At 40.1% G+C, this 20,825-nt stretch overlaps 1 protein-coding gene across 1 annotated transcript; it reads left to right on the forward strand.

Annotated features, from left to right (window-relative positions):
* Positions 1 to 1,918: 1,918 nt before the first annotated feature.
* Positions 1,919 to 20,180, forward strand: dmgdh (dimethylglycine dehydrogenase). Its single transcript, XM_018694273.2, is given in 17 exon segments — positions 1,919 to 2,180; positions 2,851 to 3,019; positions 4,196 to 4,294; positions 4,383 to 4,505; positions 4,507 to 4,548; positions 5,493 to 5,697; positions 12,342 to 12,590; positions 12,710 to 12,908; positions 13,550 to 13,719; positions 13,819 to 13,972; positions 15,515 to 15,680; positions 15,906 to 16,036; positions 17,886 to 18,103; positions 18,462 to 18,619; positions 18,710 to 18,769; positions 19,076 to 19,210; positions 19,305 to 20,180. Coding segments are annotated over 17 exon segments (2,613 nt in total). The 5' UTR covers positions 1,919 to 2,058; the 3' UTR covers positions 19,518 to 20,180.
* Positions 20,181 to 20,825: the final 645 nt, after the last annotated feature.

A 20,825-nucleotide genomic window follows, 5' to 3' on the forward strand; every position in this document is an offset into this window, starting at 1 on the left:
AGAAAACATCTCCATCAACTTGAAAACATTAAGAAAAAAAAGAGAAACACAACAAAGGAAATCCTGTTAAGTTGCATAGAACTCAATGAAAATCAGTTACAGAACAACAGAAGCTTCCAGGGGACAAGTGATGAACACGTCTGGACACACTAATTACTGATTTAGTTTGTGGCTCATTAAGTTACAACGATCCATCAGCATTGTTGGAAAACGAGCAAGTGATGTACATAGCTGATTACAATCTTATCAGTTCATATAATGGTATGAATATCTGAATCATGCAATCAGAATTTGAGGGAAAAAAAGCTCATCTCCATCTCCAGTAGAATTGAAAGAACTGAAGACCTCCACAGAGTTTTTACCCTTTTAATTAACATGTAATACATGTTACTAAGCTGGGAAGGATCTCTGCCAGTTAAATAAAAAATTAAATCTGATTTCTTGTGGGCTGAACAAAACTTCACACACTGGAGAAGAAACCACAGTCCAGGCCATAAAAATGCATGTAATGACAGAGCACCTTTAACCTTTGGCTCTAAAGTCTTTGCTGAAGCCATCTGGTGGAGTTTGCACTGTCACAGCCCATATGCTGCTACATAAATGGTTATCATTTACAACACTGATTGACATTGCCATATACAGCATTTGAGGACACAGCAACACAAAGACTAAATCCTGACATGTCTGTGCCTAAGGGCTCAGTGTTTCATAAGATGTTTCATAAATTGTAGATATGGTTTAAACATTATAATGTGGATTTTGCAGTAACATAAAATACAGCCGAGGTAGTTATTTTGACCTGATGATTGTGCTGGAGGAAAGCCTAGATAAAAGTTCTTACAAGTCATCCTCTGGGGAACATGAATGTCCATTAAAAAGTTCAAATTGAAATTTGTTTTATTCCCTTTAGGTCCAGACAATATCATCTAATAAACTGTTTACATACAATATTCACATCAATACATACATATTCAGTTTAGTTGAATATGAATGTAGCTAAATAAAATTATGCCTCAATGAGAAATATCACTTGACAGAGTTTAAATAAAGATATTTACACTGTATCCATGATCATCTCACCCACATAAAATTACTTTATTTGTCTGTTGAAATTTATAAAACATCTGATCTCAGCTCTAGTCCTGCTCTCGAGTTAATCATTAGGTTGATCAATAGAATGTGTCTTTTTTTTGTCATATAATCTCTATAATTTGCACGTACGTGGACCCCCACTCACCTTACTGAGAGCTTAATTATTTAATGCACAACACAGATTTGTTTAATAAATACATTTTCCGCCTGCATTTCAGTCTTTATATAAACCAGCTCTCAGGTTAAATGTCCAGTTCAAACCTGTTGCAGCTGTTCCAGGTTGGTTAGAGGTTGTGTTGCAATGAAAGGCTCAAGGACCATGGATTGTTCAGACTGGATCGAACAGACACTTCCAGGTCAATTCTCCTGACTGCTGTTTGCATTTTTTTTTTTTTTTCATTTACACAACTATCATGATTCAAACACAAGTAAATATAAACCTCTGGAGAGTGTTGTCAAACAGCAGGAAAGACAACAAAGAACACTGGCACTGTTTCCATGTTACTGTTGATCTGCAGGCACATCAGCACATACAACATTAATAAACAAGTTATGTGTATTTTGGCTGGTATTTATTTTCAACCATGCCAATGGTCAGTCCACCACTTTGGTCCAGACCACCACCACCATGAAATTTACATTCATGATTCTCAGATGATGAATCCTACTGTCTTTGATGATCCTCTGAGTTTTTGTACTGAACCCATTCAGACTTGTTTTCCAGGGGCTGTGTGACCTACATTCAGACTGTATGGCGCTCAAAGTGTTAACTTGGCTGAGGGCTGATCAGGGTAAAGTTTCGTCCTGACTTGGTTATCGGGGCTGTGGGCGTGCCATCACAGCTGTCAGTGCAAAAGTGGGATATTTGTACCTTCACAGGACAGTACAGGGGTCCTGTGAGAGGGGGGGGCGGTTATGCTTTGAGCTGCATTTTTAGTTTTATTTAAAAAAAAAAAATCCTCAGTCATGTCTCGGATATTAAACTTATTCAAAGTTCAGTTGCGGAGAGATTTAGCCGCGCATCGTGGGACTGCTCGGCTTCTTTTGAGGACCATCTGCTGCACTGCAAGAAAACACGCTGAAGAGAGGTTAGATAGTTCAGTTTTACGCAGCAGCGATCCACATGTTAACTGGACTTTTCACTAGACGCTTTGTGTGTCATAATATTAATGACAAATAAGGGTATAAAATAGCCATAAAGCCCTTCAGTGCCTCATTTGCATGCGTAAAGCTGCACAGCTCATTGACCGATGCGGCAAAACTTTATGTGTATGTAAGCTTGTTACAGAACTGTCACACTTTGGCACACAGTAAGGTTTGGTACTCAAGTGCACTTGGTGCAAGCTGGTGCTGTAATTACTCACCTGTGACACCATAGCTGCAGCTATTAGTCGATTAATCGTTGAGTGACATGACGGAAAATTAACTGGTGATTATTTTGCTAGTCATATACATGTTTTAGTAATACACACACACACACACACACACACACACACACATATATATATATGTATATATTTCAGCCAAGATGATTTATGGGCTCCAGCTTCTTAAATGTGAAGTTTTATTTGTTTGATTTGAGAGTAAACTGAGTGTCTCTGGGTTTTGGACTGTTTGTTGGACAAAACAAGACATTTGAAGAAATCCCAATTGGATTTGGGGACTTTGGCAGACATGTTTTGATCAAAAGTATAATAAATAATGAAAATAATCCTCAGTTGCAGACCTAAACAACTTCTCTTTCTTTCCTTTGTTCAGTGATGCATCCACAGTTTTGGGAAAGCGGTGGAAGGACACAGCAGAAACTGTCATCATCGGTGGTGGATGTGTAGGGGTCAGCTTGGCGTATCACCTGGCTAAAGGCGGCATGAAGGATGTGGTGCTGCTGGAGAAGTCTGAGCTGACAGCTGGATCCACCTGGCACGCTGTATGTCAACCACAGTCACCTTTTTTTTTTTTTTAAATGGCAGATGGACCCTGCTGGTTTGCAGTGTCTGCAGGTTCATCAGTGTAATGAACAAAGTTGCTGTGTGACATACAACACCAGTCAAAAGTTTATCGAAATTTAAGCAGTTCAAGTCCAGTGAATAACCTTAAATGGTACAAAGGTCAGCAGGGAAAAAAAGTTTAAGCCACCAAAAGCTGAAAAATCATATGAATTTAATAGAAGTCAGACTTTTTCAGCTATTACGAAAATGGTTAATTTACAGTTTTCAAGTAATGTAAGTAATTTAAATCTTGCAACAAATCCCTCGCGCACCCCAACTTTTGTTGATTAAAGTGTATAAAATCAAAATGTTCTTAATTTTACTATTATTTATGACAAGCAGGAAATCCACATATTTGAAAAGCTAGACATAAAGAATGTTTGTCAGTTTTACATCAAAAATTACCAGTATCTTTAAAGGATTATCAAAATAGCTGCCAATTAATTTTCTTTTAGATGATTAATCAACCAATCACTGCGGCTCTATAGTATATAAGATGAAGAAAAAAAAATGTTTGATGTTTTTGCTTGAATGACTGAAATGAATATTTTTTATGTTTCATAGCTGTGAAACAGTTTTACAATGTCTCAACATGCATTTCTTATATCAATGAGGCATTTTCTTGATAACTGAAAGCTAAATTAGTACGTTCATCTTACATTTACTACTGTCACACTATCTTAATAATATTCCAACTTTTAACCTTTAATGCTACTTGAGATGAAAGCATGGATTGCTCCTTCCTCAACAGCCTCATTTAGTGAAGGTGTTTACAACCATTTCTATTTGACTCATTCAGTCACAGCTTCGTATCCATCGAGAGCAGCTGTCATATTCTAGGTTTTCAAGGCATTCGAGGTCTTGACCCACTTTCCCTTCCACACTGTCCCTCATTCTCTCACAAACACTTCACTGTAAGGCTATTAATACATGTTTAGCGTGTCGGAGGGAACTTACTCTTATTTAGTTACTCTCTTCATCTGGGGTGTCTATTCCAGCATGTACTACCCCCCCCCACATCTGTTGATGCTAAAGTTGGAGTCTGTGAATATTGTGTCTTCGTGGATATATTTTCTCATTCTCCATCACGATCAATTGTGTGTTTTGTGTTTCAGGCTGGTTTGACAACGTATTACCATCCAGGCATCAACCTTAAGAAAGTCCACTTTGACAGCATTAAATTATATGAGAGCCTGGAGGCTGAGACTGGACAGGTGAGGTGCCCCACTCATCTTTCATGACTCTGATGTGTGTGTGTGTGTGTGTGTGTTCATATGTCATACATATTGTCTTTCTCTGTAGGCAGTGGGCTTTCACCAGCCCGGCAGTGTCCGCATTGCTTCCACACCGGCTCGAGTGGATGAGATGAAGTACCAGATGACCCGCACACACTGGCATGTGACGCCACAGTACTTCATCGGACCAGGAGAAAGTCCAGGAACTTTTCCCTTTGCTCAACATGGACAAGGTCTCTATGAACAACAGTAACATTACTGATACGTATTCATAAATTTAACATACATTGGCAGTAAAATGTTCTTGATGAATAAGTCAATAATGACCATCCGCCACAGTGGCGGGCATGTTTAAATCCATTTCTCTCATAGTCGGTGTCTTAACCTTTAAGCCAATCTTTAGTTTCATTTAGGCTCAGTTATTTCCTAAAAGAGCTGGCCCCTGTAGTTTTTTAGCAGATGTTACTCAAACACTGGGAAATAATGCATTTCCTGTGGACTATTTTCAGTGGTGGATTAACACACATTTGGTGCTCTAGTGCAACAATGTAACCCATCTACGTGTCTTAAATTGTTTTTGGACAACAATGGTGCTTTATGGCATGAAGGAATAAGATATATCAGTCTAACAATACTTGTTAGTAGGATCAAGTCATTGTTTGTTTTGGTCTTTTAACGGGTTTTACTGACAATAAAAATATGGTATATATAAAACATTTATAAAATATAGTATATTGCCAGCCTTATCCCTTAAAGGAGGGATTTGTAAGTTAGCATTAACAGCTGTTAGCTTACCAATCTAGAAGTGTTGCAAGTTCAATCAGCTAGCCCCCGGACTGGCTGGCCCATCTCGTAACTTTCCGATAGTCAGTCACTGTTGCGTCCAGACTGCCCTGAGGAGGTGGTGCTGCTCAGAGGGTGTATTCTAGCCTCTTATGCTGTAAATGCAATGATGGCTGAACCTCTTGGTAAGTGACTATCATCAGCCCCACACCCAGCAAGAAACCACTTTTGGGGGCAGAGAAAACTCTTTGAGAGACCTGTACTCAGAGATATAAGAGATGGGTGAAGAATCGCTAACTTATTCTAGTGCTACAAATGCAGAAGACTTGTACCCTCTCAGTGATGTTGCACATATTGTATTTGCTTTTATATGAGGATATCTGTATATTTTCAGGTATTGGCAGGTCTGTACACCCCAGGAGATGGCCACATTGACCCCTACTCTCTGACCATGGCTCTGGCTGCAGGGGCTCGTATGTACGGCGCCCAGATCTACAACCCAGCCCCAGTCACTGCCCTCAACCCAACTGCTGATGGCAAGTGGGACGTCCAGACTCCTCATGGAACAATCCGTGCCAATCGCATTGTCAATGCTACAGGTTTGTACTCAGAAATTAATATTCTATACCTGCATCGACTTGCAAACCAGAGGTAACAGGAAACGTTTTATGTTTTTCAGAACATGGAGATTGCTGATGTTTATGCTTTCATCTTTGGTACAGTTTCAACTGAAAACAGTTGTTTGTGTATCAGAGTTTGCCCTAGCTGCAGTCCACTTTTCAGACATGCACCAACTAGAGGGTGCGTTAAAGAGCTAAACACTGCAGTCCTTTCCCTTTGTTTTGGACTTAGTGGCATGCCAAAAGGTGTTCAAATAATAGGATACATTTTTGACTTGATTTTACTTTGAAGTCTTTCTTGGTGGTATTTTTTTTGCCACTGCACTTTGTTCGGGTTGTACATCTGTCTGTCCATCCATCTGTCCGTCCGTATGTTGCCTTCTTTTGAACACGATATCTCAGGAACACCTTGAGGGTAGATCTTCAGATTTGGCACAAACAATCATTTGGAGTCAAGGATGAACTGTTTAGAATTCAGTGGTTAAAGGTCAAGGTCTCTGTGACCTCCCAAAACACATTTAACTCAAGAATTTATAGCTAATTATGACAGAATTTTATACAAATGTCTAACAAGATAAAAGTGATGACATCTTATATCCAAAAGGTCAAAGGTCAACTTCATTGTGACTGAAAAAGCACATTTCTGGCCATTATTCAGTGCCATAAGTCAGGAACAGATGGGAGATTAAGACCATATTTCCTGGACCATGACTAGTTGATGAAACCATACAGCTGTGAGGCAGTATGTGTGCTGCTTTAAAAAATGAATCAGCCTGCAGTCCATTATTCGTGAAAAGAGGAGATTTTAAAAATGCCACCACAATGCAGATACATCCCTTAGTCACTGCTCTGTAAAACATGTTATCTGTGGACACTACAACAGTAGACCTTTGACCACACAGACCACTGCTTGCGGAGTTCAAGGAACATAGCTTTTGGCTTGAACTGGGTCATACCAGTTCTGGGGGGATTTTGTTGGCAATGACTCCACTCATTCCTGCTGCTGTTGCTTGTTTATCTGGCACAGTTCAGGAATTTACTTTAGTCTCTTTGCCTCAGTCTGTCCTCTGTAGAAGATGTTGTGTAACATATAGGAAGAAGTAGGTCATGCATACTTTCAATGAGTCACCTTTTTGGGAGTGCGTTCGTTTAGAAATCTACCAGCAAACAAGACAGCTGATTCCTATGTGAACCTCAAATAAAAAAAAAAAACATTTTTCAGTTGGTCAGGCCAGGTCATGTTTAATGATTGATTAATGACAGTATTAGGAATTATTGTTAAACATGATTGGGAAGTAATTACATAAGTAGCAGTAGTACTGATAGTAGTACTGATAATGGTGATATAGTTGAATGTTAATAAATGCATGCATTCATATGTGGCTGGTATGACTGTAAAACAGGTATCAAATTGCATGTGTTCTTAAAAAGGCTTAGGTGTAACTTGGTGAACCCTGCAGAAACCCCGTCGCACAATTAAAATTGTGCATTTATAGTTGCTGCAGTGCAAAAACACTCACAAGCATTTAACTGTAAATAGCACTGAAAAGACTTGCAGAACACATTTTCTACAGCTCATTAGCACCTTCTTGCTCCGCATTTTCTCCCTGAATATACACTCTGTACTCTGGTTGAAGCCAGTAATGTTGCAGACCCTTTGTCTTCACTGTGTCCGGCAGCCAATCGAAGTTGGCCAGCACTTCAGATTTCATCCAATCTTGAAGCAGCAGCACATGCACACCTCCTGACCAGCGGTTTTTTAGCCTTTTACTGCTGTGCTGATGCTCCTTTTTTTGTTGAATGTTCATGAGTTTGCAGTTTAGCTTGGCCTGTTTGATTTGTAATTTCAATACAGATGTCACATCTGTGTGTTTGTTTGTATCCATTCTTGTCTCACAGAATGCTGAGTTATAAAATGGTCAGATTCCATTCTTGATATTGTATGTTTGAGTGTAGGCTTTTGCAAGTACAGCCATATATTTGTGCAAAACTCAGGGTCACTGTGTTTCCACTTTCTATGTGGAGTTTGTGTTTATGATTTAAAGATTCCATGCAACAAGAGATGTTTTGTGGGCTGCAGGCATAACCCTAGTGGTAAAGCAGCTAGTTTAAGATTTCATCCCTAAACATCCCACATAGCAAAGCCAACAGCTCCCGAGAAACAACAGCAACCTCAGTCTTTTTTAAATGCATTGTGCTCACATATGGTTGAAATCCCATAACCCACAAGCAGCTGTTTTGTTGAGCTTGCATAACACTATCCATCTTTAGTTAGACTTCCTCTCTTGCCTGGTCATTTTTTTCACATATTTTATTACTCTCATCCTCTACTCCCGCCTCCACAGAGCCTCATCTAGAAACACCTAATTTTCCTGCCAAAAAGTTTTTCCCTCCCCTACATCTTACTTCCACAACTGCTCACTGTTTAAACTCAAAGTATGGGTTCATCGGGTACGCAGGCTGTACCCCCTTTTCCCAATAAAACCGTGTCAGCCCTGAACTGAGAACCTAAATAAAAGTTAAAGGTCATGTTCTTTGGAATGTGACACCGTAGGATCAGTTTCAACATATCAGCTTTGTGACCCAAAGAAGAGAAGGCAATGTTTTGAACAATGTGTGAACAGTAGACTACACTTTTTCAAACCCTGTATCTATACATTCTAACACTACACACTAATAACACTCTTAATCATCAAGTGTGTATTGTTACAGTATTGTTTTATTCAACATTTGGTGGTTTAATCAAGTTTGCATTTGTGTTATTACCTAGAATAACAGAGGCTCGATGTTTTAACCATTTATCCATGACTTTACATTTCAGTTTATCTGCTTTCTTACTAGCTTTCACCACAGTTTTCACACTACATGTGTCATAGTGCATGGTCTTCAGGACTTACAGCTAACTCAGTGTGTAGATATATTTTTCAATTTGAGCTTCCTCACAATCTTTCATGTACTCCAGTTAACTGCAGATGCCTCCATACAATAAATACTGGGAATCACTGCCTTAGCCTCTGAGCTTTTGAATACATTTCAGTATGATTATTTTAAGTTTAGACTCATAAATAGACTTTAACAGCATGGGCAACAGACGTGGACAGAGCAGGACTTCAAAGGTTGTTTTATTTTTCCTTCATCAATGGACTATACCTGTGTGACCCAGTGAATCGGCCCAATGTGCAGGCACCTGATAAACATACTCCTCTGCAGCACAGCTCTTGCCTAAACTGCCTGGGACTTTATCAAGATGTTGTGTTTATGCACCCCAGAACCCAACCTTCATCCATGGGATAAAGTTCACAAACGGAGCATGGAAATAGACATTGCATTCTAATCAGTTACAGACTTGCATGCAATTACAAAAATTAACATAATTAACATAATTTGCAGTATTTTTAAACTTTAAAGTTAACTGCACTGTTAATAAGAATCACTCCTGCAACACAGAGCTGGAGATAGCAGCAGAGCTCAACAGGTCTCAGTGCTCCAGCTGGCTCTGGTCACAGCAGCTTACATGGCACAGAGTCAACATTGATTTTTGTTAAGTTTACATATCCCACTTCTTGACCCAAAATACAACATATTTGTTTTGTGGCTGTTACTGTGTAAACCAGGTTGGGCTATATGTAAGGGGTTTGCAGACTTTTTTTTATGGCAATACATGAGATACAATGTGAATCTAAATCAAATTGACTCTAAAATCAAAAAAGACTTTAAAAATAAATTGCATAACATCATGACCAGAACTTTCAATCTGAGAGATAAGTTTTATTAACTGTTATTAAAGCTGCTATAATGAGTGCTTTCATGTTACTGGATCAAATGCCTACATGTATGTGGATGGACTCTGCAGTTTAACTCAGTTCTATGGCGTGTTTGAGCATCTTTCAGCTCGTTGCTGTGGTTTCATGGCCCACAACTTTACTGTTTTTATTCACCGTCACTGTTTTCAGATGCATGTAGCTGAGTTGAAAAAGCTCTGATAAACTCACATAGACTACCCACCTGGACAACTAATTGTGCTACTCTGTAGAGAGTGAAATAATAGTATTTAATAGTATTTATTTCAGCCTTGTTAGATCTTTGATGTATTTCACTGAGACTGCACACTGCAACATGTGAAAGAGGAATTCCACCAAGTTAAAAATTGCTTGTTACATAATGTACATTAGTGTAAAACCCTGAGGCTAACTGCTGCCTCATGCCGTGAAACTAAATCATATCCTGTTCACAGACATTCAGGTGTCTTTTGGAAACAAATGAAATGTTTGCCTTTCCACTGTGGCTTGGGGCAACTGAGCAGAATATGTTGTAACTGCTCCTGCTCCTGAGCTCTTGTGACTGTAAAACCAGATACACTAATTTAGCCTCTAAACTGTACACCGACCCAACCGTTTCAATTTATCTGCTCTTTTTCAGCTCCTATGTACCTGTTTGTTTTTCATCCTATCCTTAAAGAGGAGGATGTTAATACAGGACATCCTTGTAGTGATTACACAAAACTCTTCCCTTAAAATACTTTTCTTGTGGTTGACACTAAATCATTGCTATTTTCTCATTCACACATTTGTCCACATTTTTCTGTTTGTTTGTCCATTTATCTGGGTGCTGGCTGCAGCTGGTTGTCTGAATGTGTTTGTGATTATATCTAAAATGATACTGAATCTACTGATAAAAACCGGCGCATTACAATGTTTGCTTTCACAATAACCCCTGATCATATCAGATGGTTTTGGTTTTATCTGTCCACATTTTAATTTCTGATATTTCTGCCTCCACCCCATCTCAGTGGCGATCAATTTTGTTTGTGGTGGTCACATCATTGAAAAACTCTGGATAATCCACAAAATTTACTGTGGACAGTTGTCAGTGTTAACTACTCTCTACAGGAATAATCTCAATGAAATTCACGGCATGTGTTTTGAGGGTTTTTGGGTTAATTAAGTAATACAGTTACAGTTGCAAACAGCAACATAGCTAATAAATCACAGGCTATTGCTGGTCAATATAATCTTGCATCGGAATGCATGTATGAGGTGTGATCAAAAAGTTCAGAGACTGTGCAAAAACTGAAATTGATTTAAATTTGACCACTGCACCCTGCCAAGCATCATTTGCGACACATGTTTTATCTGCTCCACTGTGTCAAAACAGTGACCCTTCAGCTTGAATTACAGTTTGGGGAAGAGGAAGAAGTCGCCTGGAGCCACATTCAGAGAGTAGGGCGGGTGAGGAACAACAATTGTTTTGGGTGGCCAAAATACTTGTGCATAAAAATGCATTGTGAGCAGGTGCGCTGTCACGATGGAGTGCCCAATAGCCATTGTTACACAGTTCAGGTTGTTTGCACTGAATGTTCTCCCTCTGATACCTCTGAATGGTACAGCAGAACTTTACAGTAGACAGCAGACTCGGCTGATTCTGGGAGACTAATGCATGGTGCACAGCCCTGCAAGTGTCAAAGAAAAAAGAGACGAGACTGCAGAATGGACTGGGAATTTGGGTCATAGCTGTAAACCCAACTGTCATCACAGGTGATGGTCCTTGACATGAAGGTTGGGTCATCCAGGGCCTGTTGACAGAGAATCTTGCAGACTTCAACACAGCTGATTCTACTTCATGGTGAAATTGCAATTGTGTACCAGTAATTGGTCACAAAATGTGTGCAACATGGGTCCCAGTGTTGAACATGCAACGTAATACCAAATACTTACTGACACAACAGGAACAATCTCAGGACTTTTTGATTGCACCTCGTATCACATCAGTAACAATTGCTACAAAGTACTTGCACACTGAAAGTCTTATTTATAGATGCATTGGATCAAAAACACTTAATTATGAGAAAACCAAAAAATGTTCTGTTTGTGCGATATCTCAAAGGACAATGACAGTAGTTTAAGGCCTGCTGGAAAGTCTGATCATAACCTGTTTGGGAGCAGCTGTGGCTCAAGTAGCGTGTTGTCCATTAATCACCCTCATGTCAAAGTCAAAATCATGTCAAAGAGGAAGACACTGAAGTCCAGAAATTCCCAGATGAGTGTGTGCTTGGGTGAAAATGAGCCACTGTAAAGCATTTTGTCCTGTCCTCATGGTGGAAAAAATGGTACATTAAGTACATTCTACAAGGAACAGTGGATTCACTTTTCCTACCAAATGGTAAAAGAGGGGTGTTGCAGGAGGTGTGACTTCTCACTTACAACACATTCATTCATCAAATTTTGTGTGTCCATCAGGAGACATAAACTCAATTGTATTTTGGCCCCATAAAACACAGAGGCAGTGGAGAACATACTGTAACAGCCAGGCAAATTTTCCAAAAGATTTGTACAGTGGCAGGAGAAACACCTTAAAGGAATAGTTTGACATTTTGGAAAATGTGCCTATTTGCTGATAAATAAGAAGATCAACCACTCTAGTGTCTGTTTTGTCAAATCTGGAGCTACAGCCATGGAAGTTGTTAGCTTAGCTTAGCACAAAGCCTGGAAATAGGAGGGAAACAGAAAATCTGCCCATATTTTGTTTGTTCGATGTTACACTTTGTTTTTTCTATAGATTAAACAAAGAAGATATGGCCTACCATTGTGTTAGAGATGCTGATCACCATTTCTGTTGGTTTCCAGGTTTCTGGGCTAGGGAGGTGGGCAAGATGATTGGGTTTGACCACCCAACCATCCCAGTGCATCACCAGTATGTGGTGACAGCAACAGTACCAGAGGTAAAGGCTCTGAAGAAGGAGCTGGCTGTCATCAGAGATCTGGAGGGGTCTTACTACCTGCGTCAGGAAAGAGATGGCTTGCTGTTTGGCCCATATGAAAAGATGGAGAAGATGGTAATGCAGGATTCCTGGGTCAGAGATGGTGTACCTCCAGGTCTGTCTGCCACGGATAAAGCTTTGTTGATACATTAACAGTGCTTCATTTTAAAAATTCTGCATAGTTTTACATATCTTTTAGGTTACATTTTCTGTTGGTCTGTCTGGCTGCTGCAGGTTTCGGTAAGGAGCTGTTTGAGTCAGACCTTGACAGGATAATGGAGCATGTTGAGATGGCCATGGAGATGATCCCTGTGTTGAAGAAAGCTGACATTATCAACATTGTGTCTGGACCAATCACATACACCCCTGACCTGCTACCCATGGTGGGACCACACCAGGGAGTTCGCAATTACTGGACTGCCATTGGCTTTGGGTATGTATGGAGGGATAATGGTTGGTTAGCATCAGCTTTCACTTTGATTTACGTCGGTCTTTTGAGGAAAAATTGCATTTTGAGATGCTCTGCTGTAACACAACAGATGGACTCTTTTCAGTCATTTCCACATGTTCTGCCCACCTGGAATCACTGGTGTCTCTGCTGCTAATCATTCAGAAGCCCATTTATTCACTAATATTATCTGACACACTCCAGACAACTGTTGGTTGTCTGAAGCATGTCAGATAATGTGATATTTCTTTAGGGATCATCTAGAGCAAGATTTGGATGGTAGACTGTCAATGTTCATGTCATGTATTTTCTCCAAGACACCTGAAACCTCAACCTCACATCCACAGACCTTGATAATGATACATTAGCTTGCTTCCTTAGAAATGTAGGCATGCTTCCTGCATGTTTTCATAGTTTGTCCCATCAGTTTTGTAGCCACTTCTTGTTGAATTCTTGTGTCTTGTCAAATCTGTTTGAGAACCAGTGATGTAACATTGCTGACAGATTTTGATAGTTTTCTTTGATGACATTAACACTGGTTAGCATCGTTTTCGACTGTCTCTACTTTCAGTCAAAGGTAACAGGGCTGATTCATAATGTTCAAAGCCTGCACTTGATGTGTTCAGGTATGGAGTTATCCATGCTGGTGGTATTGGTAAGTTCCTGAGCGACTGGATTAGGAATGGAGAGCCTCCCTATGACCTGATTGAATGTGACCCTAACCGCTACGGCAAATGGACAGATGTGCCTTTCATGTGTGCCAAAGCTCGAGAATCCTATGGCTTCAACAATGTGGGTAAGAAAAATACAAGATGACTGCACAATTATTGGGCAAAAACTCCTCTTTTTACTGCTACTGAATTCTTTGCTTTCTCTTTATCACTGGTCTCTTCAGTTGGTTACCCTAAGGAGGAGCGTTTTGCTGGCCGGCCAACCAGCCGGACAAGCGGTGTTTACGAGCTGCTGAAGGACAAAGCATCTATGGGCTTTCATGCTGGCTGGGAACAACCTCACTGGTTCTACAAACCTGGAGATGACATTGGATACAAGTAAGACATCTTTGTAAATCTCCAGCGCTGTCTGTTTTATGATTGTCAGGATGCCTACATTAACTGTCTTAGACCCGAACAATCATTTCTGTTGTTTTGTCTTTTGTTTCATAACTGCTTTGAATTAAATTACTAACTATTGTTGTCATCCTCTAATTAGCCAGATTGCATATTCCTGCACTAGATCCACACCACAACTGTTCACATTTTAAAATACCCCATCATCACTCTGGTGTAAGAAGAAGTATATGGTGATGGCTCTTACATACCAAAGCATAAAAATAGAAGCTATGATAGTTTCTGATGAAGGTCAACAGCAAAACTCTGCAATGATTGGACATGCCAAACATACATACATATAGAAATTATGGTTTTGTGCAGAAAGGAATATGCATGCATGTCAGAATAAATGTTTAAGGACACAGTGTTCTCGGGGAAAGATGGAAATTATGCAAATGAGCACGAACATGTGTTCTCTCACAGTGGTCACTCCCAGCTTTTAAGTTAGTACAGAGACAAGCTCACCACACATCATCTAACAGTCTCCTCTGACTCAAACCTGCAGGATAAGAGAACCATTGAGATTTTTAAATACCACTCTGAAAGAACAGGACAGCTGCAAACATTCGCTAACACATGCAGATAGCTGTCAGTAACTGGACAGAACTTCACCAGATCTGAGTTTTAAGATATGCACTGCGACATTTTTTTAAAAAACCACACCGTCACAGATCGCTTGAGATGATTTGACAAGTGTTTGGTCTCGTACCAAACCTCAAGTGTAGAATCCAGTTGGCCCTCTCAGAAGCTGCATACTTGGCTCACATCTGTGACACAGAGATTTGCCTTTGTACAAATATAAATGCTGCAGTCATAATCTTGCTATGCAACTTTCTTTCCCCAGTTTTTACTATATTGTTCTATATTACATCCTCAGAGACACACTCGGAATGTGGCTCTGAGGATGGCAGTGTTGGTTGGTACACAGACTTTGTTCAGATTAATATCTCAACAACTATTAGATCGAGTGCCACAAAATTTCATACAAACATTCAGGGTCCACAGAGGATGAATCCCAGTGACTTAATTGGTTTGCCATCATACTCTCATGTCTTGACTGCTGTGTCTGTGAAATAAGGATTGAACTGCAGTCTCTGTCATATTAAAAAGGTCTTTGAAAGTCTTAAATTTAACTTGGTTAACACTGCAGAAACATGTTTGTCATTTGTGAGCATATTAGTATGCTGGCGTTAGCAAATATTTAGCTCAAGGCCCCACTCTGCACATGTGCAGTCTCTCAGAGCTGCTAGCATGGCTGTAGAGTCTTAGACTTGTCAATATGTAACTTTATGAGTCTTATAATAGCAGTAGTTTTATGATTCTGTCATTCTGTACAATGTTCATTCATTGTACTCGTACATCAGTTTTGCATTTTGCAATCTAGTAAAACAGCCAATAAAACAGTTGTGGAATAAAAGTTGCTCCTTGTTTAAATAATGGATTCAGATATAAAACAACCATTCACATTGTTCTTGTACTCAGGCCCAGTTTCCATCGTACCAACTGGTTTGGACCAGTTGGCAGAGAGTGCAGGCTGGTGATGGAGAAGGTGGGAGTGATCGACCTGACTCCTTTTGGCAAGTTCATAGTGAAGGGGAAGGACTCACACAAGCTGCTGGACCGCCTCTTTGCCAACACCATGCCCAAGGTAGACCACATGGATAATAAAGTGGGGATTGTTTGTTCGCTGTAGCTGTGAATGTTGGGTAAAAAGTTAAAAATCAACATGATTCTGATGGTTACAGATCCATCACTGAAATCCAGTGCTTTCATTACAGTAATGTTACATAGTGTTACACAAGTGAACGTGCTCTCACCACACATCATCCAACCTCTTCTCTGACTCTGTGTCCTTTGACCTGTGTGTCTTCAGGTGGGCCACACTAATATCAGCCACATGTTGACACCCACGGGGAGAGTCTATGCTGAGGTCACCATCACCCAGCTGTCACCAGGGGAGTTTTTGCTCATCACCGGCTCAGGGTCAGAGCTACACGACCTCAGGTGAAATGCATGAAACTCTTCACACATGCACAGTCACCCTCAAATTAATCAAGTTGCACTAACTTAGGAAAACGTTGCTATCTTGTGTACTGCTACATAATACCGGTATTGATAATTATGGCTTGGCTTCATTGTGTACATAGCTTAAAGTGTATATAATTAATAGTTTATGAAAGGTGTTGCTCATAGTGATGAACCCACATATTATACATACATAATATACAAAATTATCACCTGAATCTGTAGCTCCTCTCAGCTTATGGGGCTTTATAGTGATGTTTCACCTCATTGTTTATATGTCTGACCCACAACTTTACTGTTTAGGTTTACTCTCACTGCTGTTACAGTATCATTTATGCCTGGAGCTGCAGCTGTTTTAATCAAAAAAAGCTCTGAAAAGCCACTGTACACTATCTGCTCAGCACCAACAACAGACAGACACAGTCAGCAGCTAGCTGGTTGTAATTAAAGGGCCAAACATTTCCCTCAGGAGCTGGCAAGGACCAAAACAGAGCTATTACATTCTGCTTACATTCATCAGATGGACGCAAACACACCTCCAAATGAATGATAATGTTTTTGTGTTGTGCTGGATGTGTAAATAAGCAACTGTTTGCTGACAAGTCCAGGATATTCTCAGTGTTACTCAACATAGAAACAGAGGATTCTTTCATTATCATATGCATTAAAATACCACAAGTTCATTTTTATGCTGCTGCTCTCAAGTCAACATGGACACAGTGTACAGTTATGTTACCACACACAGTGTTACACACCCAGTGCTATGTATGTGCAGTTACATATAGTATAAGCAATAAATACATGACAACAGTAATTCAAAAACTGAAAGCAGTAATTAAAAAGATTTTTTTTTTTAAATATGTGACACAAGCAGTTTCTGGTTATATGTTTTATTATATTCTGGTTATAATAAAACCTGTTACTGAAGTCCAGACCCTGCTTCAGTAAACCCTGCAGACAGATGTATCCTCTAACAGTGTATCTGTTAGAGAATAAATCTGCTGTGGGGATTCTGGTAGAGCCTGTTTGAGCCATTGTGTGTGTGTTTGTGCCTCTTACCAAAACGTATTGGAACATGTAGAACTATGTCTACTTCATGATTACATTTCCAGCATTTATTGTCTTGGGTTAAGCTCATTCTAAACACTTTGAGGTGTGAAAAGTTTTAGGATGGATGAACCTACTTTTTGCATAAAAGTCATGTTTTTTTTTAAAAAATGGCATTCATAAGAAATGTCCATTTTCATGCATCTTAGCAGAATATGCACAAAGCTGCAGACACACACACACACACACACACACACACACACACACAGGTAGGCTAGTTGCACTGCACAAATAAGCAGAGTACATGATGTTAACACGGATGCTGAATAAAACTCTCTCACAGTCTGTTTTATACGCAGAAACCTAAAACCCCACAGCAGCTGTTAACACAACGCCTCTCCATTTGCTCCAATCAGGAGGCAGGAAATCATTCATCTCTATTCCCTTTCTGTAATGCTCTACCACAGCCTGAGATAGACAAGGACAACTTCATGTTATGTAGTGACCTCTAGTGGTGATGGGACTAGACTAGAGAGAGGAGAGGAGAGGAGTTCGAAGAGGTCATATATTAGCCTCTGAAATCCAAAACATGTGGCTGAGATGAGGCAGCATGAGAAATATTTAGTGTGATAAAGAAATGAGCTGAGATATGTGGTTCTCCAAGAACACAAAATGCATTTGACACTCATGAGCTGAGACAAACAGGAAGTTCAGTATGCAGCGATGCTATAATGATGTAATATTAAAATCACTTTTCTTTGTGCTTGTGAACTTGCCTCAGGTGGATAGAGACAGAGGCTGCAGACGGTGGATATGACGTCGACATCAGCAACGTAACAGAAGATATAGGCGTGCTGGGCATAGCAGGACCAAACTCACGCAAAGTTCTTCAAAAACTGACAGATGAGGACATGAGTGACGCTGGATTCAAATTTCTGCACTGCAAGTCCATCAAGTTGGCCGGCATTCCTGTCCGGGCCATCAGGATCTCCTATACGGGTACAAAACACTCATTAGAAATCAGCAGAGGGAGGGGTTCTAAAGTTAACCAACCAGCCAACATCCACTTCTGACAGAATATACTGCCCCCTTTAGGTTTTTACATACATGGACATATTCAGATATGTTTATAGATGGTTATGTTCTGTGTATATGTTCCACACTTTCATAGTTTTAATACCAACAAACTCAGCTACAGGTATAGTCAGGGAGTATTTCCACCACAAGCTCTTAGGTCTTGTTTGACATCCCTCTGAAAACTACTGTATCAACTTCTAATATTCTCCACCTAGGATGTATACGTAGAGATACATGACTGACTGTCTGTACTGTATGGTGATGCTGTGTGTGCCTTTAGGTGAGCTCGGCTGGGAGCTGTACATCGACCAGAAGAACATGGCAGCTGTGTACCAGGCCATGATGGAAGCAGGAAAGGACGAAGGCATCGACAATTTCGGCACCTACGCCATGTCCTCCCTCAGACTTGAGAAAGGCTTTAGAGGCTGGGGAGCTGAGGTGCACACATGAACGCAAACACACTAATGTTCAGTAGGTGGCACAGGTTGTAAGTTTTTGCTGAGGAGATTAACTTGTTGATCTTTACAGATGAACTGTGACACCAATCCTCTGGAGGCTGGGTTGGACTATTTCATCAAACTGAACAAGGTAACCATCTGCCTTGATGTTAGTTGTACTTAGCCATAAAAGTGGTGTGGCATTAGGGATGGCAATGTTGGTTCTTGATCACCCAAGAACTATGGGCAAGACATTAGAATTTAATCAGACTTTATGTATTTGTCATTAGTTTTTTGAGACACAAAAGACTAAAGACTATGCCTATGACTATGCTGCGAGTGCAGCTGTAGACTCTTGGCCTTGTTAAAACATTTACTGTTAAGATCCAAGTTTCCATGATGCACCTCTAACTACAAATATCCCGAGTGTACACTGTTTGTGTCTGTGTGTGTCCAGCCCGCTGACTTTATTGGCAAAGCAGCTCTTCAGGAGATCAAAGCCAAAGGCCTGAAGAGGAAGCTGTCCTACATCACCCTGGATACGGATGATATCGACCCTGAGGGCAACGAGACCGTCTGGCACAATGGAAAGGTTAGCAGAAGTCTTCTAGTGAACGCACCCTGTTGTATTTGGTTATTTTGTGGTTACTCTCACTCAGCTGGCATCCCTCGTGGTTTCTCATCAGGTGGTCGGCAACACGACGTCCGGAGCCTACAGCTACAGCAGCCAGCAGAGCCTGGCGTTCGCCTACCTGCCTCTCGAGCTGTGCTCCGTGGGCCAGAAGGTTGAAGTGGAACTGCTGGGGAGGAAATACCCCGCCATGGTCATCCAGGAGCCATTAGTCCTCACCGAGCCCACACGGACCCGGCTGCAGAAGAAGGCAAAGGGCAAAGCATAAGTGTGGACTGTCCTCGATCAGCTTGTCACCAGCTAATGAAGAACAATCCTACTGTGAATTATAAATGAGAGGCTGTGATGGTGATGAAGGGTAAAGCTGTTATGGGAAAAGAATCACGTGTCCGGAGCTCAGTGGCCACTTCAGGGAAAAAGAGGCACATTCACAATTTCCTCTTCCCGTCCCGTCGCCTGTTGAGGGTGGAAACAGATTCAGCATGTGAGAATGCTCAGTGCAGTCTTCTATATGTGTTTTTGAGAAATAAGAACTGTGATATATTTGCACCACAATGTCTTAAAGTGTTGGAAGAGTAATTGACTTTTTGTAATTCTATGAATGGATGTTAATGGTTTACAGGTCAAAAGTTGAAGAATGCTTGATTTTTGAAAACTTTTCAAACTGGAAGGGTCAAATGAAACCATTTTTTTTTGTGTGTTTATTAGAAAGTCAGAAATAAAGCAGCTGAATTTTTCATGACAGCACTTTGTGACAAATACCAAGTAAATGTATAAGAAAAACTGTTATAAACACCAATAACCAAAAGAAACAGAATGTTCACAAACTTGTACAAAGATTGTTTTATAAATCATTTTTTTTTTACTAATATGTAATTGGTGTATATTGATACCTTGATAATTAAAGCCATGCATTCTCTGTCTTACTGCATTACGTTTTTGACTCTTCCTCCTCTTCTTCCTTTTTGTGTTTAAACCTCAAGAACCAAAAATGACACCATTGTCTGACAAACATTTCATGAGGATGAATTTGAACCGGCTGCCATCGAAATATGGTTGTAAAAGTTCCTTTTTCGTTGTGTATTTATGAAACACTGAATCAATTACCTGCAGCGCATTACTCATTATTAATATTTAACCAACATTTTTAAAGGACATTGAAGGTGCAGTTAAGTGCAGTAAAAACAAGAGAGCTTGTATTACACAAACTTTATGTATTTTGTTGTGATGTCACTGTGGTGTTTTATTTCTCGCTCAACCTGAGCTCTATTTGTTGTTGCCGTTAATTGTTCAATCAAAGAAACAGACAAAAAGAACAACTGGATTTGGTGGTCAAACATACACTCAGACTCGAGGATGAAGTGATTAGAATTTGGTGGTAAAATGTCAAAGGGCAAGGTCACTGTGACCTCACATTTTTAGCCATAACTCAAGAATTCATACTAATTATGATAAAATACACATAACCTTTTATTAAATGCCTTCACAGTCTTCACTACATACTACGACACGTAAACTTGGTGGAGGCATACAGTCTAAGTCTAGTTCTTCATGTTACTTGAGATGTTTTGTGAAC

The sequence above is a fragment of the Lates calcarifer genome, linkage group LG9 (assembly GCF_001640805.2).
Source record: "Lates calcarifer isolate ASB-BC8 linkage group LG9, TLL_Latcal_v3, whole genome shotgun sequence".
Lineage (NCBI taxonomy): Eukaryota > Metazoa > Chordata > Actinopteri > Centropomidae > Lates > Lates calcarifer.